At 41.0% G+C, this 20,307-nt stretch overlaps 1 protein-coding gene across 1 annotated transcript; it reads right to left on the bottom strand.

The window, feature by feature from the left end:
- Positions 1-2,385: 2,385 nt before the first annotated feature.
- On the bottom strand, positions 2,386-18,958 carry LOC139160294 (probable peptidyl-tRNA hydrolase 2). Its single transcript, XM_070738001.1, has 6 exons — positions 18,808-18,958; positions 18,626-18,700; positions 16,348-16,443; positions 12,656-12,753; positions 9,326-9,440; positions 2,386-3,579 (listed from the first exon to the last, which is right to left on the bottom strand). Exons 1-6 carry the CDS (start codon positions 18,901-18,903, stop codon positions 3,490-3,492), a joined length of 570 nt encoding a protein of 189 aa, XP_070594102.1. The 5' UTR covers positions 18,904-18,958; the 3' UTR covers positions 2,386-3,489.
- Between the last annotated feature and the right edge of the window lie 1,349 nt (positions 18,959-20,307).

Raw genomic sequence — 20,307 nt, 5'->3', positions numbered from 1 at the left:
CTTGAAGATATTTGGACTTCAACTCCCAGAATTCCTCAGCCAGCACATGCTAGCTGGGGAATTCTGGGAGTTGAAGTCCAAATATCTTCAAGTTGCCAAGGTTTGGAACATAAAAGGCAAAGCAAAGAGAGAGAGAATATGCCACCTCCTTTCAGGGGCCCTAAATAGCCCAGGCAATTTGTTTCTTTACTTTGGAGCTACAGAAACTTAAAACGTCAATTGCATCCCCACTAGCAGGATTTACTCTTTTGCAACTCACTTCAGACCACGGTGTGTGTGTTGGGGTGTGTGTTACAATCCAGCCATAAACATCAAGTCTTTATTTTCAAGAGGCTCTTAACCTACATGCAGCTTTTTTAGTCTTTTCCTGTTGGTCTGCAATGTGGGGTCCTGCCAATAATACGTGTGTTATTGTGTGGCCAAATACTTGACTTCAATGGCAAGATTAGAGAGAGAGAGAGCGAAACTAACATTGCTATTGGAGGAAAGAAAAAGATCCATCCAAGAGCTTCATACTCCCATAAACAAGGCCAGGGGAATAATAATAATAATAATAATAATAATAATAATAATAATAATAATAATAATAATAATAATAATATGGGATCGATTGTTTCATCTGTTTCTTTACAGAGTCTGCACTTTGAAAAATCAACAGACGATCCAAAGTGCAGACTCTGTAAAGAAACAGATGAAACAATCGATCACATACTCAGCTGCTGCAAAAAGATTGCACAGACTGACTACAAGCATAGACACGATGCTGTGGCACAGATGATCCACTGGAACTTGTGCCGGAACTACCATTTACCAGTGGCAAAGAACTGGTGGGATCATAAGCCGGAAAAGGTGGTCGAAAATGAGCAAGCAAAACTACTGTGGGACTTCCGACTTCAGACTGACCAAATTCTGAAGCATAACACACCAGACATTGTGATCGTGGAGAAAAAGAAAGAATGGATCATTGACATCGCAATCTCAGGGGACAGCAGAATTGAGGAGAAGCAGCTAGAGAAATTAGTGAAATACGAAGATCTAAAAATCGAGCTGCAACGACTCTGGCATAAGCCAGTGAAAGTGGTCCCAGTGGTACTTGGCATGCTGGGCGCAGTGCCAAAGGATCTCAGCGGACATTTGAAAACCATCGGAATTGACAAAATCTCCATCTGTCAATTGCAAAAGGCTGCTTTACTGGGATCGGCACACATAATTCGCCACTACATCACGCAGTCCTAGGTGCTTGGGAAGCGCCCGACCGGTGATGAAATACGAAATCCAGCATAGTGATCTCGTTTGCTGTGTTGTACTGACATAATATAATATAATAATAATAATAATAATAATAATAAGTAGTAGTAGTAGTAGTAGTAGTAATAGTAGTAGTAGTAAATAAATGTTATGTTTAGGTCCAGGGTAGGCAAAGGTGGCTTTTATGACTTGTAGACTTCAACTCCCAGAATTCCTGAGCCAATCATGCTAGCTCAGGAATTCTGGGAGTTGAAGTCCACATGTCATAGAAGAGCCAACTTTGCCTACCCATGATTCAGGTAGTGGGCCAAAATCACAGTACTATGGCGTGTTTTGAAGGCAGCAAAAATATCCGCCTTATCAGCTGCACAAATGGGATATTTGTGCGGCTCTAGATGACGTCGTTCCTGTAAGCAAGTAGATGGGTCTGGCCTTCAAATTGATCCAATGGCAAATGGAGGCAAATTCATCAATGAATTGTAGGCCTGGGGGGGACTCTCTCTCTAGCCGATCCATCGTCAAGCAACCACTGGTACTGCTTTATGTTTAAAAGTCATTCAAAGGGAGCTTAGATTTAGGTGCTTTGTCCTCTTATTTTCTGAACCACTTGTACAGCAGATTGCACATATTTCATCATCTATGCACAACTCTTTCATCAGCATGCACTAAGAGGTACAAGGCATCACAACATGCATAGCATGTATTGACAGTTAATAGCTGGAGGAGCTAAAAAAATCCAACCCTTTTCTACAAGCTGGAGAGGGAAATGATAAGTACTGTATTAAATTTCAGATTGCCTGGTGCTTTTAAAAACCAGAGAGAAAAAAATCTTTATAACTATGTCGGAACACACCACATGAGCTGCTGCTCGATCACAATCAGCCATTCCTTAAAAAAGCAAAGCTAAACTCTGCAATTCAGGTTTTCCTCAAATTCTCTAGGCGTTCCTAGTCTCAGGACACACAAATCTAGAATTTCCACGGGAGGGGGGGGGGGTCTATGCAAAAATTAGCAGAGGGATCTTTGGGTCAATTGGCATAGGAAGGAGTTACCAGGCCAACGTTTGGAAAAAGCTCAGCAAAGAATGTTATCACTTTAACAAAGAGACAGGGAAAAAAGACACAGTCACACGCCTGCTACATAATCTTGGCTTTTTCTTGTTCTTAATATTTTGAGAACAAAGACACAAACATTTATAAAGGGCTGTTTTTAAGGTGGGAAAATCTAGGCCAGCGGCCCCCAAACGTGGCAACTTGTGGACTTCAACTCCCAGAATTCTGAGAGTTGAATTCCACAGATCTTAAAAAGTAGCCAAGTTTGAAGACCTCTGTTCTAGACATTGCCGCACATTTCCCCACTCCCTCCCACAGTAACCACTATTGTAATTTAATTCAGCTATTTGTTAAGAGAAATGTCTGAACCGGGACTAGCGGCTGCTTTGAAAATCCAGGTTTGTTTGTTTTTTTCAAAGTCGTTTGGAAATTGACTCAAAGGACGTCGTAAAAGCAAAAAACACAGCCCACTTGTGGGAGTTAAAAAATAAAGATACAAACAAAGACGCCACCAATTACAATGTACACTAGCAAAACAAGAGAAGTTTACAGCCTCCTAAACAGGAACGACCATCCTGTTATCGGAGAGGATGCCTAGCAGATAAATCAGATTAAAGCTTTCCAAGGATTGCAACACTTGTTCCTTTTCACATCACAGAAGGTAAAAAAAAAAGTTGATATACTGTTGGCACAAGATATCCAAATGGATGTGAGAATTTATACACTTAAAAGAGTAACCTGCACTTTCTCACTTGGGGAAATTAAGGACGGGCGGGGTTTGACCATACTTGACCGGGGATAATGGATTATGTGAATACATCGGAAGGGGAAGTCAACCTTGCAGTTTCCCCTTTAACTGAAAACGCCTCTAAGCATTACTTTACTTATATATATATATATATAGAGAGAGAGAGCAGCTTGGTTATAAATGGTGAAGAATGAAGGGGTCCGACCTTCACACAGACCCACAGCTTGAGAGTCCATTAAAAATCTGGATCAGGAGACCCATCCCTTCCGTCGTCTAGCTCCTCTTACAAAAGACACCTGCTGGTCTTTTGGGGTTTTCTGTTCGGCTCGGGTGGATTTTTTTTGTGGTTTTATTTTTTGGGAGTTGTTGGTGGAGGAGGAGGAGAGGGCTTCGGATCTCCTCCCTGGGATCCCACAGACGGCCAAACGTCACATCAGCATCTCAGTTCAGCAGTTTTAGCTGCCCAGTCACCTGATTCACCAGCTCTTCTTCGCCTATAATGGCAAGGACCGTCTGTGACCCAGCTGGGACCTAAGAAAAAGAAGGAGGTTTTATTTATTTTTTTAAAAATAATTTTAATTGAATATATCAATATTTAAAAAGACATTACATAATTTATCGTGTGTTTACATATTTTGTATATATTTATGTCTTAAACTACAAAACAACACAAAACAACAAAACATGTCCCTAATCTTCCCCCCCACCTGAACTGTAATTCAAAAACAGTTCTTTCTTTGTATGTTTTTACAGCCTGTAACAGCAGCGGTGAAGACATGCAGCCCTCCCCCAGTGGGTCGCCCTCTAGGGAGGCACAGCATGCCATGATTGCCACATCAGAATGAAGCGACAGAGAAAGTTTTCTCGATGAGGCGACCTCGAATGAATCAAGATCTCTCCTTTTTATTGTGTTTCACTCTTCTGACATGTGGTACAGAATAACCAATTCGCGAACGCCACATACATTAAGCCATCCTCCAACTACTATTCACTCTTGCACCATATAAGGCAAGCTTCTCCTGACTTCCCTATAGATAATTAACGGAAGCTACATTCTTTGCCTTTTCCCTGGATTGTGTGTTTGCAAAGGAATGTGAGTATAAGGCATATATTTCCTTATATGGAAGTTAGCTATAGGTTTTGTTCATATTGCCTACCAAGTTAAATGCTTTCCATACATGGTCATGGATTCTGCAGCTTGCTTACTCAGCCTGGACTTTGCTGCCTTTCCATAGAGGAAGAATTAAGGTTTTATTCAGCGCACAATTAGGCTTAAAACATCACTCTTCAGTAATATTTTATTCCTAAATTTCAGTGCCTATAAACCTATGATTACAACACAGCGGATCCACAGTTTAATTTTATTCCAAATTCTCCTAATTTCGGGACAGGTCTACCACGTGTGGAAAAAGGTTTCATTTTTCTTTCTGCATCTCCAGCAGTCAGGTTTTAATTTGGGGTAAATTTTGGCTAGTCTTGATGGTGATATATGCCACCTATAAAACATTTTTAAAATATTTTCTTTGTATGCGGTGGATTTAGTTAATTTGTAATTTTTTGTCCAGATCGTCTGCCATTGATCGAAGTATATACTGTGTCCAATGTTTTTTGCCCAACTAATCATATTTCCTTTGACTATTTCTAATTCCATTTTGTATTCTACCAGGAAACTATGTTTTTGTTATAAAGTTTTTTTCTCCTCCTAGTATTAATTTGTCCAGATTTGTAAGTTTCTTTTGAATCCCTAAATTATTTTATGATCAACTCTATATCTCAATATTATAAGAATTCTAAGATGTGAGGGCGATCTGGCTGCGACATCTGTCACTCCATTGATCACTAGGGTTGATTCGGCTGATCTGGCTGGCTAGGCGGCTGTCCCTTTCCTCCCTCACCGCTCCATGTGCGTCCCCTCCCGAAGCTGCGCACTCGGTGGAAGAGGACGACCTTCCCAGATAGAAGGAGTGTACCGATCTTCGCTCAAGGGTATACGATAGTTGCGCTCCCCTGCTAGAACCTCCAAACAAGCTCAAGGAGGTTTTATTTTTATTTTTTTCTCCATGCTGTTCTGGTCAAGCTGAAGCGACTCCAAAAACTCTCTTTTCAAGGTTTTGATTTTCAAAATGAGTAAATCTTTATTTCTCTTCTTACACTGGAAAGATCGTCACGGTTACAATGCTGCTATGCAAAGGCACATATCCAAATGTAAGGAGCTGAGTTTATATAGCTATAAATCCTTCCTAATGAGCAGAGGATAGCCTCCCTATAGCGTCTTATCTCTGAGTCATATTAAATCTAAATTTTGCAGTTTATCATAATACAGTAATACCTCTAGATACGAGTTTAATTCGTTCCAGACCCGAGCTCGTATGTCGATCAACTCGCATCTCGAACGAATGCCTTTAGACTTTGTTTTTCCGCGCCGAGATAACCAGAAGCAAGCATTCTTGCGCCACCTAGTGGAAGCTCGGCTCGTATCCCGAATTTGAGATCGGGTGTCGAAGAGAAATTTTGCTCACGTCGTGGCTCGTAGCTTGGAATATTCACATGTGGAGCAGCTCGTATCTAGAGGTACTACTGTATATCAAAAGCTTACTTCTCGGAGGCGAAGAATGCGGCCACATTCTAACACGCAATTTGACCGAAAGCGGCTTTGTTTCCAAAACATTTCAGGATATGACGCATTGATTGATCTACACAATTCTAAACTTGCAGATTCAAATCTTTTTCCCAACTCTCTCTTCCCTTCTTTTTGCCAATCTCCTAAATCTCGGGTTCACCCAGGGGCTGTCAGCTACCTCCCCACTCTCTGAAGATGAACTGCCTTCCATGCTAAAGTCTAACTCATTTTCTCCTAGGCCCTCATCTCCACTCCGGCAACTCACTTAAATCAGGGTACGTTAAAGCTTCTGTCTCTTCGTCCTCCTCTGAATCTGACACTTCCTGAGGCTGACAGGGAATACTCACAACAAATGCGGAGGTGCGTTCTTACTTACCTTGCTGCCCGTTCACTTCCTCACGCAATAGCCATAGCATTTAGACTTATGTACCACTGCACAGTGCTTCCCAGCCCTCTCTAAGTGATTTACAGAGCCGTTTATCCAACAATTTGGGTCCTCATTTTACCCACTGATCTGCTGGGCTTTTGGAAATTAGCCCCCAATGAGTTCAGAATAAGTTTCAAACACACACACACAAGTCAAAAGGAATAAAGTAAGTTTTATATCAGACTTGAAATGCAAGCTCCGAGAGGAGTCAAATTACTCTCACCCGAAATTCCTTTGATGCGGAAGCGTACCAAAACAAAGGAGTAGATAAGACAGCTGTAAACCCACTCAGCGACACACGCCAAAAGTCCTCAAGAGTTATTTGACCATGAAATATCTACAGCCCACCCACAGCCCATGCTTCCTAATGTCCGTATTTATCACAAACTCATTAACATAATTACCCCTTGAACAGGTGTGCTCACCTATCTTCTGAAATGCCTGCGCAACTGTTCCCTTCGTGCCACAAGCCTGCGCACACAGGCATCCACAAATGGGTCCTCCTCCTATTCTGATGACTCACTAATTGGAGCACTGACTGGAGGGCTGGCTGTACCCATCTCCCTATCTGTTTCCTCTCCCCCACTGTTTGTCCCTGATTGTGAGCCAACTTTACTGTCTGATTCTGCTGGCAACAAAACAGTTCTCCGATAAACCGAGGATTCCCATAAATCAATATCAAAATTCTTCGCTGCAGGAGCTGGCCCAGAGCCATCCACAACATTCAGCATTCAGGTAGCGTATTACAGCGTGCACTTCGCACTTGGAGGGAAACGGAACGAGGATGCTCATCTCTAACCTTCACCACAACACCAGTCGATGATCTACTGACCACCGGCACTGCTCGTTCTCTTCCGCTGACTTCCCACTACGCAATAGTAATACCAAATTCCCCCGCGAACATTCCCTGCGAGAGCTACAGGCATTATAACTTTACTCTCTGGATAACCATCGTACTTCCAAGATGAATTCTTCACCGTGCCACATCTCAAGACAGAATCCTGCCAAACTGAAGCATTTTACTATCTGCACCTATAATGTATGCTGAGAACTATTAGTGGGGGACTGTCTTCTCTCACACAAAACATCTGGGCTGTGGTTGTCTCTCATTCCTATGGAATGTTCCCTTCACTCCTGGGTATACTGTATTCCATCACATTTGGTTTTCAATATCGACTGCGGTAGAAGGTTGCTTTCAGATGCATAAACGCAGGAGATGGGCTATTGTGTTTCCATTCTTGTTCAACAGTGTCAATAAAACCTTGCCAACTTTAAGACGTGTGGACTTCAACTCCCAGAACTCCTCAGCCAGCTCTGAACTCTGGGAATCGAAGTCCACAAGTCTTTTTTTAATCTATAATTTTTTTATTATTTTCAAAAAAAGACAATACATCACATACAAACATAAAAAGAACCAATCAAAACACCTAACACAAAGAGGAGCTACAATCGCTCCACTCAAAATAGAAGTCATCATAATACAATAAGGAAAAACATTTGTTGATTAGATCAATTCAGAGGAATAAAAACTTCTATTACATATCTCTATTTATACACATTTCAAAATGGCAAATTTAAATATTTTTAAATTCATTGAGAATTTCTTTTGTTCAACCCTAACCCAAATTTTATAAAATTCTGATTCTCCTTGGTTATTCAACAATGTCAATAAAACCTTGGCAAATTTAAGACGTGTGGACTTCAACTCCCAGAATTCCTCAGCCAGCTCGGAATTCTGGGGATTGAAGTCCACAAGTCTTAAAGCTGCCAAGGTTGGAGACCCCTGGTAAATTACGCTAGGAAATGAGACTAAGAACTACAAATAATTTTTCACTGAAATATAACTAATAATCAAGCGCCAGGTTTTTGTTTCTAAATTTGGGCAGTTCCCAAGATTTGTTATAAAGCCAGAGTTGTGATCTTTTTTTTAAGACAGATGGCTAGATAACGTCTTTTAGATACGTGCCAAAACATCTCTTTTTTTAGGAGAAATCTTCAATTGCTCTATCCCTATTACCTTGTACGGACCACACAATAGAATCTGCCAATTACAGGTTGTAAGACGTGATGGTCATAAAGTGGCTCATTGTGTGACCGGATCTGATTTTAAAAGTGTTTTTGCAACCATTTTTAAGGAAACTCAATGCTTGCAATGGGCTTTTTTGGTGGGGGGTGAATTGGAAGTAAATAGTTTTTTGTGAAAAAAGTAAACATAGAAACGTAGAAGACTGATGGCAGAAAAAGACCTCATGGTCCATCTAGTCTGCCCTTATACTATTTCCTGTATTTTATCTTACAATGGATATATGTTTATCCTAGGCATGTTTAAATTCAGTTACTATGGATTTACCAACCACGTCTGCTGGAAGTTTGTTCCAAGGATCTACTACTCTTTCAGTAAAATAATATTTTCTCATGTTGCCTTTGATCTTTCCCCCAACTAACTTCAGATTGTGTCCCCTTTTTCTTGTGTTCACTTTCCTATTAAAAACACTTCCCTCCTGAACCTTATTTAACCCTTTAACATATTTAAATGTTTCGATCATGTCCCCCCTTTTCCTTCTGTCCTCCAGACTATACAGATTGAGTTCATGAAGTCTTTCCTGATGCGTTTTATGCTTAAGACCTTCCACCATTCTTGTAGCCTGTCTTTGGACCCGTTCAATTTTGTCAATATCTTTTTGTAGGTGAGGTCTCCAGAACTGAACACAGTATTCCAAATGTGGTCTCACCAGCATTCTATATAGCGGGATCATAATCTCCCTCTTCCTGCTTGTTATACCTCTAGCTATGCAGCCAAGCATCCTACTTGCTTTTCCTATCGCCCGACCACACTGCTCACCCATTTTGAGACCATGGCCATATGACTACAGGATACTATAATTGTGGGCTAGTTGCTTAGCACTCAAAATAGAGTCACGTGATGTTGTAACTTTGAAACTGGGCCTTAAGAAGCTTTTGGAGGAGGGGTATCTGTCATAATTTGGAACTGTTGCTAAGAGACAGGTCATAAGTCAAGGACTGGCTGTATTTCTCAAAAAGGGACTTTCTCATAAAACAGGTTTCAAGCTTTTTTTCCTCTCAGGTGCTGAAAATCTCGTCAGTCCACCATGACTCATAAACTATGGCATGAATTCCAACCCTCCCTTCATAACGCAAGAGCCAAACTCGGTTCAGAATGAGACATTTTTGGAGATACAATTTTTTAAAATTCAGAATAACTGATTTACCTGTGTCCTTCCAGCATCTTGCACTAGGTATGTTGGCAATTCTAAACTCAGGGCGAGTGCATGTAGCTCCAGCAACTGGTCTGTGTTCACTCCTTGAAGTACAACTTTCTTCGCACTAAGAAGGGCAAAGCATATTTCATTGTTAAGACCATCATACCACCCTCCATGTTGCCCGCTTGGCTACGTATCTAACGAAAAACCCATTATAAAAGTAGCTGGATGAAAACCTTGGACGTCCAGAAAGTCCACACTTTTCACTGGCAAAATTAACCCATTACTCTCCAGAAAAGTGCATTTGAGTATGTTATGTAAACTGGGCTTTAGAGGTTTAATTTATGGCTGAGTGTGAAGTATGTATGAATCAACCACCAGAGTAAACAAACCAGTATGATCATTCCTACACCACATCTGTCCCTGTTCAAATCACTTCTGTCTTAGGAGAGGCAAATCCGGCCTTTTTAAAAAATATACTGCTCAAAAAAATAAAGGGAACACTCAAAGAACACAATATAACTTCAAGTAAATCAAACTTCTGTGAAATCAAACTGTCCACTTAGGAAGCAACACTGATTGACAATAAATTTCACATGCTGTTGCGCACATTCAACTTTGTACAGAACAAAGTATTCAATGAGAATATTTCATTCATTCAGATCTAGGATGTGTTCTTTGAGGGTTCCCTTTATTTTTTTGAGCAGTGTATATGGGGCTTAAAAACCATATAGAAGTCCTTTTATTTCTTAAACCACCTTTCCCAAGAGTCAAGCTGATTTAAGGGCCTACTGAAAGGTTGTTTTTGTCCCTAGATCCCAAAAGAGAGACCTTCAAATGGAGCTTCTCCTGTTTACCAGACTTTGCCCCTACAAACACCACAGAAGGTAAAAATGCCACTCTGAAAACTCTTATAAGTCACTGAACCAAATGTTATCAATAAACACAATTGAGCTTAGTTCACAAACTGTTGTCTGCTGTAAATCATGGCCTAAAAAGTAAAATAGCTGGACTAATACAGCATACTAAGCCCTGATCAACCAAGCTGCATGTTATGTCTCTATGTATTGTATGTCTTATGAATAAAATCAGAAAGGTGACCGAATTTCATTTATGAACAGAACCGAGACTGAAGACTGAAGAATCCCATTTGGGTTTTTGGCCTAGACTTAGACCATACCTGTATTGCCCAGTTACGATTTCTTTGCACCCTAATTTGAGTAATATAAAAGAATTAAGAGACGATCTTGGGGAAGGCATGAACCATTCATTGTAGAAAGGATGACATGGAATAGGTATTGAAGCAAACAAAAGAAACTCAAAATAACTCTTCCTTGATTTTGTTTAGATTTAATGAGACCGAACATTTTGGACAGGCTTTCAAGGTTCTTTATAGCCAACAGTATTTCCCAACCTCAGCAACTTTCAAGATGTGTGAACTTCAGAATTCCCCAGCCACATAGCCTATTATATTGAATTAACACGAACACTCTTATTTCATTACCTTGGTATCAGCTTTAGCATATCACGTGCATCCGTCCACTTGGAAATTTAAGTGGCTTAATCTTAAACTGTGCTCATTCAGTTTAGTGGTTTACTGCAACACAACTAAGCCACTAAGTGGTTTATTTGCTTTGGGTTTAGCTGCATCTTAGGGGAAGCCAGCTGTTGTAGTTCAAAAAAGAGGAGCTTTCCATCCTGTGCAAACTTGAGTATAAACCGGTGCAATATATATTTTTATTTATTTATTTATTGGATTCATATGCAGACTCGGGGTGGCTTGCAATATATAAAAAGAAACAATAAAATACAACAGCTAAATCCAATTAATTAAAACTAGATGAACCAATCTAAAATTCCCCAATTATGCTAAAAATCAATCATAACCATTCAGACATCGACCATAGATAACATTCATTGGCCAGGGGGGCAAAATCTAATCGCCCCAAGACTGGCACCATAAATGAGTCTTAAGACTCTTACGGAAGGTGGGGGGGGGGCAGTGTGAATCTCCAGGGAGGCTCATTCCAGAGGGTTGGGGCTCCCACAGAGAAGGCTCTTTCCCTAGGCCCCGCCAAGTGACATAGTCTAGTTCAGTGTTTCCCAACCTTGGCGACTTGAAGATATCTGGACTTCAACTCCCAGAATTCCCCAACCAGCATTTGTTGGCTGGGGAATTCTGGGAGATGAAGTCCAAATATTTTCAAGTGGCCACGGTTGGGAAACACTGGTCTAGTTGATGGGACCTGGAGAAGGCCAACTCTGTGGGACCTAACTGGTTGCTGGGACTCATAAGGAAGAAGGCGGTCCCGCACATAATTCAATTCAATTTTCAATTCAATTTATTAGATTTGTATGCCGCCCCTCTCCGAAGACTTGGGGCAGCTCACAACAATAAAAACAGTATAACAATGGAACAAATCTAATAATAAAATTACATTAAAAAACCCCAACAATTTAAAAACCATACAACACATACATACCAAACATAAAATATAAGAAAGCCTGGGGGAGATGTCTTAATTCCCCCATGCCTGGCGATATAGGTGGGTCTTGAGTAACTTGCGAAAGACAAGGAGGGTGGGGGCCATTCTAATCTCCGGGGGGAGTTGATTCCAGAGGATCGGGGCCGCCACAGAGAAGGCTCTTCCCCTGGGGCCCGCCAAACAACATTGTTTGGTTGACGGGACCCGGAGAAGGCCAACTCTGTGGGACCTTATCGGCCGCTGGGCCCGATGCCATGTAGGGCTTTATAGTAGGACATTACCATCACTTTGAATTGTGTCTGGAAACCAATCGGCAACCAATGCAGTCCGCGGAGTGCTGGAGAAACGTGGGCATATCTAGGGAGGCCCATGACCGCTCGCGTGGCTGCATTTTGCACCATTTTTAGTTTCCGAACACTCTTCAAAGGTAGCGTGTAGATAGCATTGCAGTAGTCGAATCTTGCAGTGACAAGGGCACGAACAATTGTGAGTAGAGACTTCCTGTCCAGATAGGGTCGTAACTGGTGCACCCGGTGAACCTGGGCAAACGTTCCCCTCGCCACAGTCGAAAGATGATAATCCAAAGTCAGCTGTGGATCGAGGACACCCAAGCTGTAGACCTCTCTGAGAGGGTCAAAAGTTGTGCCCCCCCCCCCCCGAGTAATGGAGGGGCAGATGGAAGTGTCCTTCGGAGGCAGAACCCCACAGCCACTCCATCTTGTCGGGGTTGAGTCTGAGCCTGTTAACACCCATCCAGACCCTAACAGCCTCCAGACAATGGTAATACATATATAATATGTATGTAATTAACTTTAGCCGAATCCTGAAAAGTGGCCCAATCTTATTTCCTTACCCATGCTCATCCCATTGGTTGATGAGGCCCCTCTGACTTGGCTTTTCATGCACCAGCTGGAACAAGCCAATGGCTGCATGCCCCACCTGAGCAGCAATCTGTGGAGGAAAACATTCAAAATTAGGGGTTTGTCTTGCTTCCGCCGAAATAATTCTGCTGCCCCGGTGGCTCAGCATTTAGACTGCAATAGAAACATAGAAACATAGAAGTCTGACGGCAGAAAAAGACCTCATGCTCCATCTAGTCTGCCCTTATACTATTTTCTGTATTTTATCTTAGGATGGATATATGTTTATCCCAGGCATGTTTAAATTCAGTTACTGTGGATTTATCTACCACGTCTGCTGGAAGTTTGTTCCAAGGATCTACTACTCTTTCAGTAAAATAATATTTTCTCATGTTGCTTTTGATATTTCCCCCAACTAACTTCAGATTGTGCCCCTTTATTCTTGTGTTCACTTTCCTATTAAAAACACTTCCCTCCTGGACCTTATTTAACCCTTTAACATATTTAAATGTTTCGATCATGTCCCCCCTTTTCCTTCTGTCCTCCAGACTAGACAGATTGAGTTCATTGAGTCTTTCCTGATACGTTTTATGCTTAAGACCTTCCACCATTCTTGTAGCCCGTCTTTGGACCCGTTCAATTTTGTCAATATCTTTTTGTAAGTGAGGTCTCCAGAACTGAACACAGTATTCCAAATGTGGTCTCACCAGCGCTCTAAATAGCGGGATCATAATCTCCCTCTTCCTGCTTGTTATACGTCTAGCTATGCAGCCAAGCATCCTACTTGCTTTCCCTACCGCCCGACTGCACTGTTCACCCATTTTGAGACTGTCAGAAATCACTACCCCTAAATCCTTCTCTTCTGAAGTTTTTGCTAACACAGAACTGCCAATACAATACTCAGATTGAGGATTCCTTTTCCCCAAGTACATTATTTTACATTTGGAAACATTAAACTGCAGTTTCCATAAGTCTAAGTGCTATTGCTATTGTGATATCTCTAAGGAAGGGTTCATTCATTACCTGCAAGTTATGCGCAGGAGTCTAGAAATCCTGACAAAATTAATCTTGTAAACATGGATCAACAATGCAGGCAGTTCTGGATTAAGATGTTCCATTCCCTAAATTAATTTGTCCCAAAGGTGCTTTTTCAGGATTTTCTTGTTTTTTTTCTTTGAAGACATTTTGCTTCTCCTCCAAGAAGCATCTTCACCTCTGACAGGATAGTGGGGAATGGAAGGATTTATATTCCTTGCAGGAAAAGCTGGTCACTTGCGTCCTTTTTAGAGGGTCGTCGAAGCACTCGGGAGGTTTCTCTGTGCCCTCACAGGATCACCTGAGTGGTGCTCCTGGTTCCTGCAGTCTGCATTTTTTTCCCTCTGGAAATCCATTCCTACTCCCACACCATTCAAAAGGTGCTTTTTCACAAGGCAACTGGACTTACCGTATCTTTCAGACTATAAGACACACCAAGATTTCAAAGAGGTAAGCAAGAAAAAATAGTTTTTGTCCTCCCTACCCCAAGGAGCACTCTGAAGGCCTCCCAAATCCTCTGCACACCCCGTTTTTCAAAAAACTGGACCTACTTTTTCACCCATTTTTGCAAAAAAAACCAGGGCATGCAGAAGGTTTTGGAAGCCTGCAGAGTGCTCCTGGAAGGCGGGGGAAGGCAAAAATGCCCCTGGTTTTGCAAAAGAACCCATTTTCCACAAAAATGGGGTGCCCAGAGAGTTTTGGAAGCCTGCAGAGTACTCCTAGGGGCTGGGAAAACGTAAAAACAGCAAAAAAACGCAGCTCCATTTTTCACCCATTTTTTTCACAAACATGGGGGTGTTTTTGCCTTCCCTCAGCCCTCAGGAGGACTCTGCAGGCCTCCCAAACCCTCTGCACCCCCAATTTTTGCGAAAAAAAGGCTCATTTATAATTATTGTTTTGAGCCGCTCTGAGTCTTCGGTGAGGGGCAGCATACAAGTCTAAAAATATATTATTATTATTATTATTATTATTATTATTATTATTATTATGTGGGGGCGGGGCTTTGGGAGGCCAAAACCCGCTGTATTTGGTACTCTTTTTTGGGGGGGGGATAGGTCTAATAATAATAATGATGATGATGATGATAATAATAATAATAATAATAATAATAATAATAATAATAATAATTTATTAGATTTGTATGCCGCCCCTCTCCGAAGACTCGGGGGCGGCTCACAACAATGATAAAAACAATATTATAGTGGCACAAATCTAATATTAAAATAAATAACTAAAACCCTATCATATTCAAACCAGTCCGAATACGCCGAAAAAATGCGATACTCATTTTTTCTTCAAAGATGTTTTGCTTCTCATCCATATTTCTTGCAGACAACTGGTTATTTGAATCCTCTTAGAAGGTCATTGAAGCACCTGGAGGTTTATCTATAATTGTGATTCACTTAACAACCGTGGCAAGAAAGATTGTATAATGGGACAAAATTCACTTCACAACTATCTCGCTTAGCAACGGAAATTTTGGAGTAAGTTGTGGCTGTAAATCGAGGACAATGGTTGACGACAAACATCGTCCTTTCTTGAGCTGATGAACCACTGAAGCCACACATTGTTTTCAGAAACTGCTAAAACCAACCGGTATATTAAAAATGTGTTACTTTTTCAGCGGTTCCTGAAAGCACTGCATGGCTCCAGTGCTAGGAAAAAAACAATGAGGTCTTACATTTTTATTAATAGGCAGCCTGTTTGTAACTAAGATTGTTTTTAAGTTGGACAATCTTAATGTGGCGTTTAGACATTTTGAGTACTGGGGATTGCCTGTACTTGGAGGACTTAAGTAATCCATTATGCACATTTGTTAGTGAGCCATAGTTTTTATATTTATCATATGAGAAGAAAATGAACTAAGTTTTTTGAAAAGTTTTTCAACTTATTGAATGATTCTCCAGATGACTATTAGTTTCAGCCTTGGCTCTGCCCCTCAAAAATGAAATCAGATTGATTGATTTAGATTTATATGCTGCCCAACTCCAGTGGACTCTGGGCAGCTAACTATAATAACAACAGTAAAGAAAAACAACTACAAAAGGTACAATATCAATAGTAAAAATATAAAAAATATAATAATAGCCCTTAAAACCATAGTCATTCATGGTCCCAGGCCTGCCAGAAAAGCGAAGTCTGAATGGTTTTCCGGAAGGCCGGTATGGTAGGGATAGTGCAGATCTTGGGAGGCAGTTGGTTTCAAAGTGTTGGAGCCACCATAGAGAAGGCCCTTCCCCGCGGTCCCACCAAACAGCATTGTTTGGTGGACGGGCCCTGGAGAAGGCCAGCTCTGTGGGCCCTTATTGGCTGTTGGGAAGTATGAGGTAGCAGGCGGCCCCGTAAACACTGATAAAAAAAACTAAGGTAAGTTTAAAAGGGTAGAACAAGGGTCGGCAACCTTAAACACTCAAAGAGCTGCAAAGAATCCTAAGAAGAAGCCTCCCATTCAATTCTGGAGCCGACTGGAAGTTTGGTTCCCCAACCATAGTGCGGTGTCCATTTTCCTCTACCTATCCTAATCGAAAGCCCTATCAACTGTGGAGCTGACCAGCGACAGGGAGTCACAGCAGAGGGATGAAAGAGCCACATGCGGCTCCAGAGCCAAGGGTTGCTGACTAGAAAACAATAATACCTGAAGAGAATTTACCTTTCCAGTTCCCATGGAGAGTTCCATATTTACCACAAAGACCATCTTCTGCTGTCTGCTTGGAAGGACATCACTGCCCTGTGCCTCATCTTCATCCTGGAAAAGAGAGTTTGACCACAATAAAAGTTTTCTGTTGTAATAATATATATACATGAAATCACACAGGTTTGATATTAAAATGTCAAGACTATGACTGGGGACACCCAAGTTTAAATCTTTGGTCACCCATGAAGTTCACAGGGGAATTCTTGGCCAATCACCAGCTCTATGTCTATCTTACTCATAGACCAGTGGGATAATGTGCAGAGGAACCAAAATAACCACGGGCGCTACTTTTGAGTTTTTTAAAAGAACAATGGGAAGTACAGTAAGTTCTTGACCTATGACCACAATTGAGCCCAATATTTCTGTTGCTAAGACAGTCATTAAGTGAGTTTTGCCCCATTTTATAACTTTTCCTTTTTTTATATATAAAACCTTTCTTTTTTCTTTCTTGCCATGGCTGTTAACATCACAGTTCTTAAATGAATCTGGCTTCCCCCATTGACCTTGCGAAATGTGATCACCTGACCCTAGGAAACTGCAGCCATCATAACCATGAGTTAGTTGCCTGGCATTTAAATTTTGATCATGTGATCATAAGGCTGCTGTGTGTGTGTGTGTGTGTGTTAAAAATGATAAATCACTTTTTTCCCAGGGCGGTTGTACCTTCGAATGATTTCTAAATGAAATGTTGTAAGTCAAGGACTATGTTCTTCAATATACTACATCATAAGCACTTGGGTGATTCATAATTCTTTGAATAAATTTAGATAATTAAATTATAAGAATACTTAAAAAGTAGGATAGATTGGTAGACTCAGGTTTCAGCACATTTTATTTATTTACTTCATGCTGCTCCAAGCAAATGAATTTTAAAGTTGGATACAAGTTAAAGTGTTTTTTTTTATTATGGGGTTGTTGTTTTTCAAATAAAGCTACTCAGAACACAGGGATAGTGACAGCTTTTTTTAAAAGAGTGACTTGAAGTAACATCACCTTTATCAGGCAAACAAATCTGATACGAAAATAAATATATTTATCTTTCAAGTGCCATTAGACTTTTGCTGCTTTGCAACTACAAATTAACACCCATAGAATCCAGGAAATGCACCAAAACATAGTCTCTCTCTCCCTCCTCCATTCCATTAAAGATAAAATAAATGGAATAGAATAGAACAGAATAGAATTATTTATTGGCCATGTATGATTGGACACACAGGGAATTTTTCATTGGTGCATATGCCTCATGGTGTACATAAAAGAAAAGATACCTTTGTCAAGAATCATGAGATTTGACACTTAATGATTGTCATAGAGTACAAATAAGCCACCAGGAAATAATCAATATTAATTATTATTATTATTATTATTATTTATTATTATTATTATTAATAATAATAATAATAATAATATATTTATTTATTTATTAGATTTGTATGCCACCCCTCTCCGAAGACTTGGAGCAGCTAATTAATATAAATCGTAAGGATGCAAGCAACAAATTTGTCATACAGTTAGTCGTAAGATTTGCAATTCGGAGCTTTTAATATTCCTACAAATATGTGAATCCCTTTAGCTCTATCATCTCTCAAAGAAAATATTTCTGGCCCCAGGTTAGCAAATCGGGGCATAAATAAAAAGCATTTAGCTGCCCAGTTGGAGTTGGGCGGTATGTAAATCTAGAGATAGATAGATAGATGATGGATAGACAGATAGATAGATAAATAGATAGATAGATGATAGATAGATGATAAATAGATAGATAGATGATAGATAGATGATAGATAGATAGATAGATAGATAGATAGATAGATAGATAGATAGATGATAGATAGATAGATGATGGATGGATGGATAGATGGATGGATGGATGGATGGATGGATGGATGGATGGATGGATGGATGGATGGATGGATGGATGGATGGATGGTTGGTTGGTTGGATGGATGGATGGATGGTTGGTTGGTTGGTTGGTTGGTTGGTTGGTTGGTTGGATGGATGGAGAGAGAGAGAGAGAGAGAGAGACAGACAGACAGACAGACAGATGATAAACAGACAGGCAGGCAGACAGCGATCATTATCACTGTCAAGTCATTTGTCAGGCAGGCTTGCTGATGACTGCGTTTCAAGCCCCAGCCTTGTGTATGGTGCATACACATTAAAAAAAAGGCAACTAGGCCAGAAAAAGATCTTTAACTGGATCACAAAGGGAAATGAAGATCACAAAGGCAGATACCTGGGAATCGAGACCGCTACTGAAGTAAAGCTGCGCCGCCGCTTCAGCCGAATGACCCCCGGTGAGAGCCAGAGCCTGCAAGGGGGGGGGGCAAGAAAAGAAGAGGGGGAGGTTAGAAACAAACCAGACGGAACGGATCCCAACCCGCGCCGGATCCCGACCCACTGATAAAGGCGACCCACCCTCCGCGCCGCAGCCTCTGGAATCCCCAAGTCCAGCAAGAGAGCGAAGAGAGACTCATCGACGCTCGCGTCTGAATCAGGCGATTGCGACTCCATTCCTTACACAGCTACCGGCGCTCTGCCCGCCTATTGGCCGATTCGCTCGTGTCTCCACCAATTAAAGGATGCCTGCTCTTTTCGTCATCGCTCCGTGACCAATAGCCCTGCCTGGTCCTTGGATTACAACTATTCTCTGCGCCCGTTAGCGGAGCGCGGGCTGGCTCTTTTAGCGTTTCGGATTCCACGTGAATTTCTAGGAGCGAGGACCCTTTGCAGCTGGGAATTGTGGGGGTTGTAGTGCAAGGTATATGAAAGATAAGGGGATAGGATAGAATAGGATAGGATAGAAAATAGAACAGAAAATAGAATGGAATGGAATGGAATAGAATAGAGAATACAATAGAATAGAAAATGGAATATAATAGAGAAAAATAGAATAGAGAATAGAATAGAGTAGAAGAATAGAATAGAATAGAATAGAGAATAGGATAGGATAAGATAGAATAGAATAGATTTCTTTATTGGCCAAGTGTGATTAGACATGCAAGGAATTTGTCATTGGTGCAAATGCTCTCAGTGTACATAAAAGAAAATATGCATTTGTCAAGAATCATGAGGTATAACACTTAATGATTGTCACAGGGTACAAATAAGCACTCTCTGAAGTGCAACTATCCTATAAAGTAGGTAGCCTTAAACATCAATGTGGCTGGGCTGTAATAATGGCTGTTATGTTATTAACATAGCTGTCTAGAGAAGCTGAAATTGCACAAGAGACTGTAGGCGGTCTCTTGTGCCAATCCATCCCCTGTAGTCAGCCTATGGTTTCATTTTCTAGGCCAAGCACTGAAAAATGTTTCAACTGAGCAAATGATGATCCTTGAACTATGGATGGCCAGAGTGATTTGTTATGGACTTTCTGAAATGAAGGGACATCGAATGGACAGCCAGTTTCTTCACTCACTCCCTCTGGAGCTGCCATTCTGGGTAATATTGAGAGTGACAATTGCAACCACCCAAGCCTGTACTTTATAGCAAGGAGTGAAAGACGTTCCTTGAGAGGGATCTTGGAAATCCTAAAATATATATGAGCCAGCAGTGTACAGCAGCAGCCAAAAAAGCCAACACATTAGGCTGCATTAACAGAGGGATAGAATCAAGATCATGTGAAGTATTAATAGCACTTTATAATGCCTTGATAAGACCATGTTTGCAATACTGCATCCAGCTTTGGTCACCACAATATAGAAAAAAAGATGTTGGGACTAGAAAGAGTGCAGAGAAGAGCAACAAAATGATTGGGACTGGAGGCTAAAACATGAAGAACGGTTGCAGGGACTGGGCATGGCTAGTTTAATGAAAAGAAGGACCAGGGGGGACATGATAGCAGTGTTCCAATATCTCAGAGGTTGCCACAAAGAAGAGGGAGTCAAATTATTCTTCAAAGCACCTGAGGATAAG

The sequence above is a fragment of the Erythrolamprus reginae genome, chromosome 2, assembly GCF_031021105.1.
Source record: "Erythrolamprus reginae isolate rEryReg1 chromosome 2, rEryReg1.hap1, whole genome shotgun sequence".
NCBI lineage: Eukaryota > Metazoa > Chordata > Lepidosauria > Squamata > Dipsadidae > Erythrolamprus > Erythrolamprus reginae.
Note: the sequence above shows the minus strand (reverse complement) of the source record. Positions and strands in the feature narration are given on the sequence as shown.

Coding starts and splice junctions, on each gene's coding strand:
- LOC139160294 (XM_070738001.1), bottom strand. CDS start 18,903: ATGGAGTCGCAATCGCCTGATTCAGACGCGAGCGTCGATGAGTCTCTC. Junction 16,444..18,625: donor GTAGCGGTCTCGATTCCCAG/GTATCTGCCTTT, acceptor TCTCTTTTCCAG/GATGAAGATGAGGCACAGGG. Junction 12,754..16,347: donor TCTCCATGGGAACTGGAAAG/GTAAATTCTCTT, acceptor TTTCCTCCACAG/ATTGCTGCTCAGGTGGGGCA.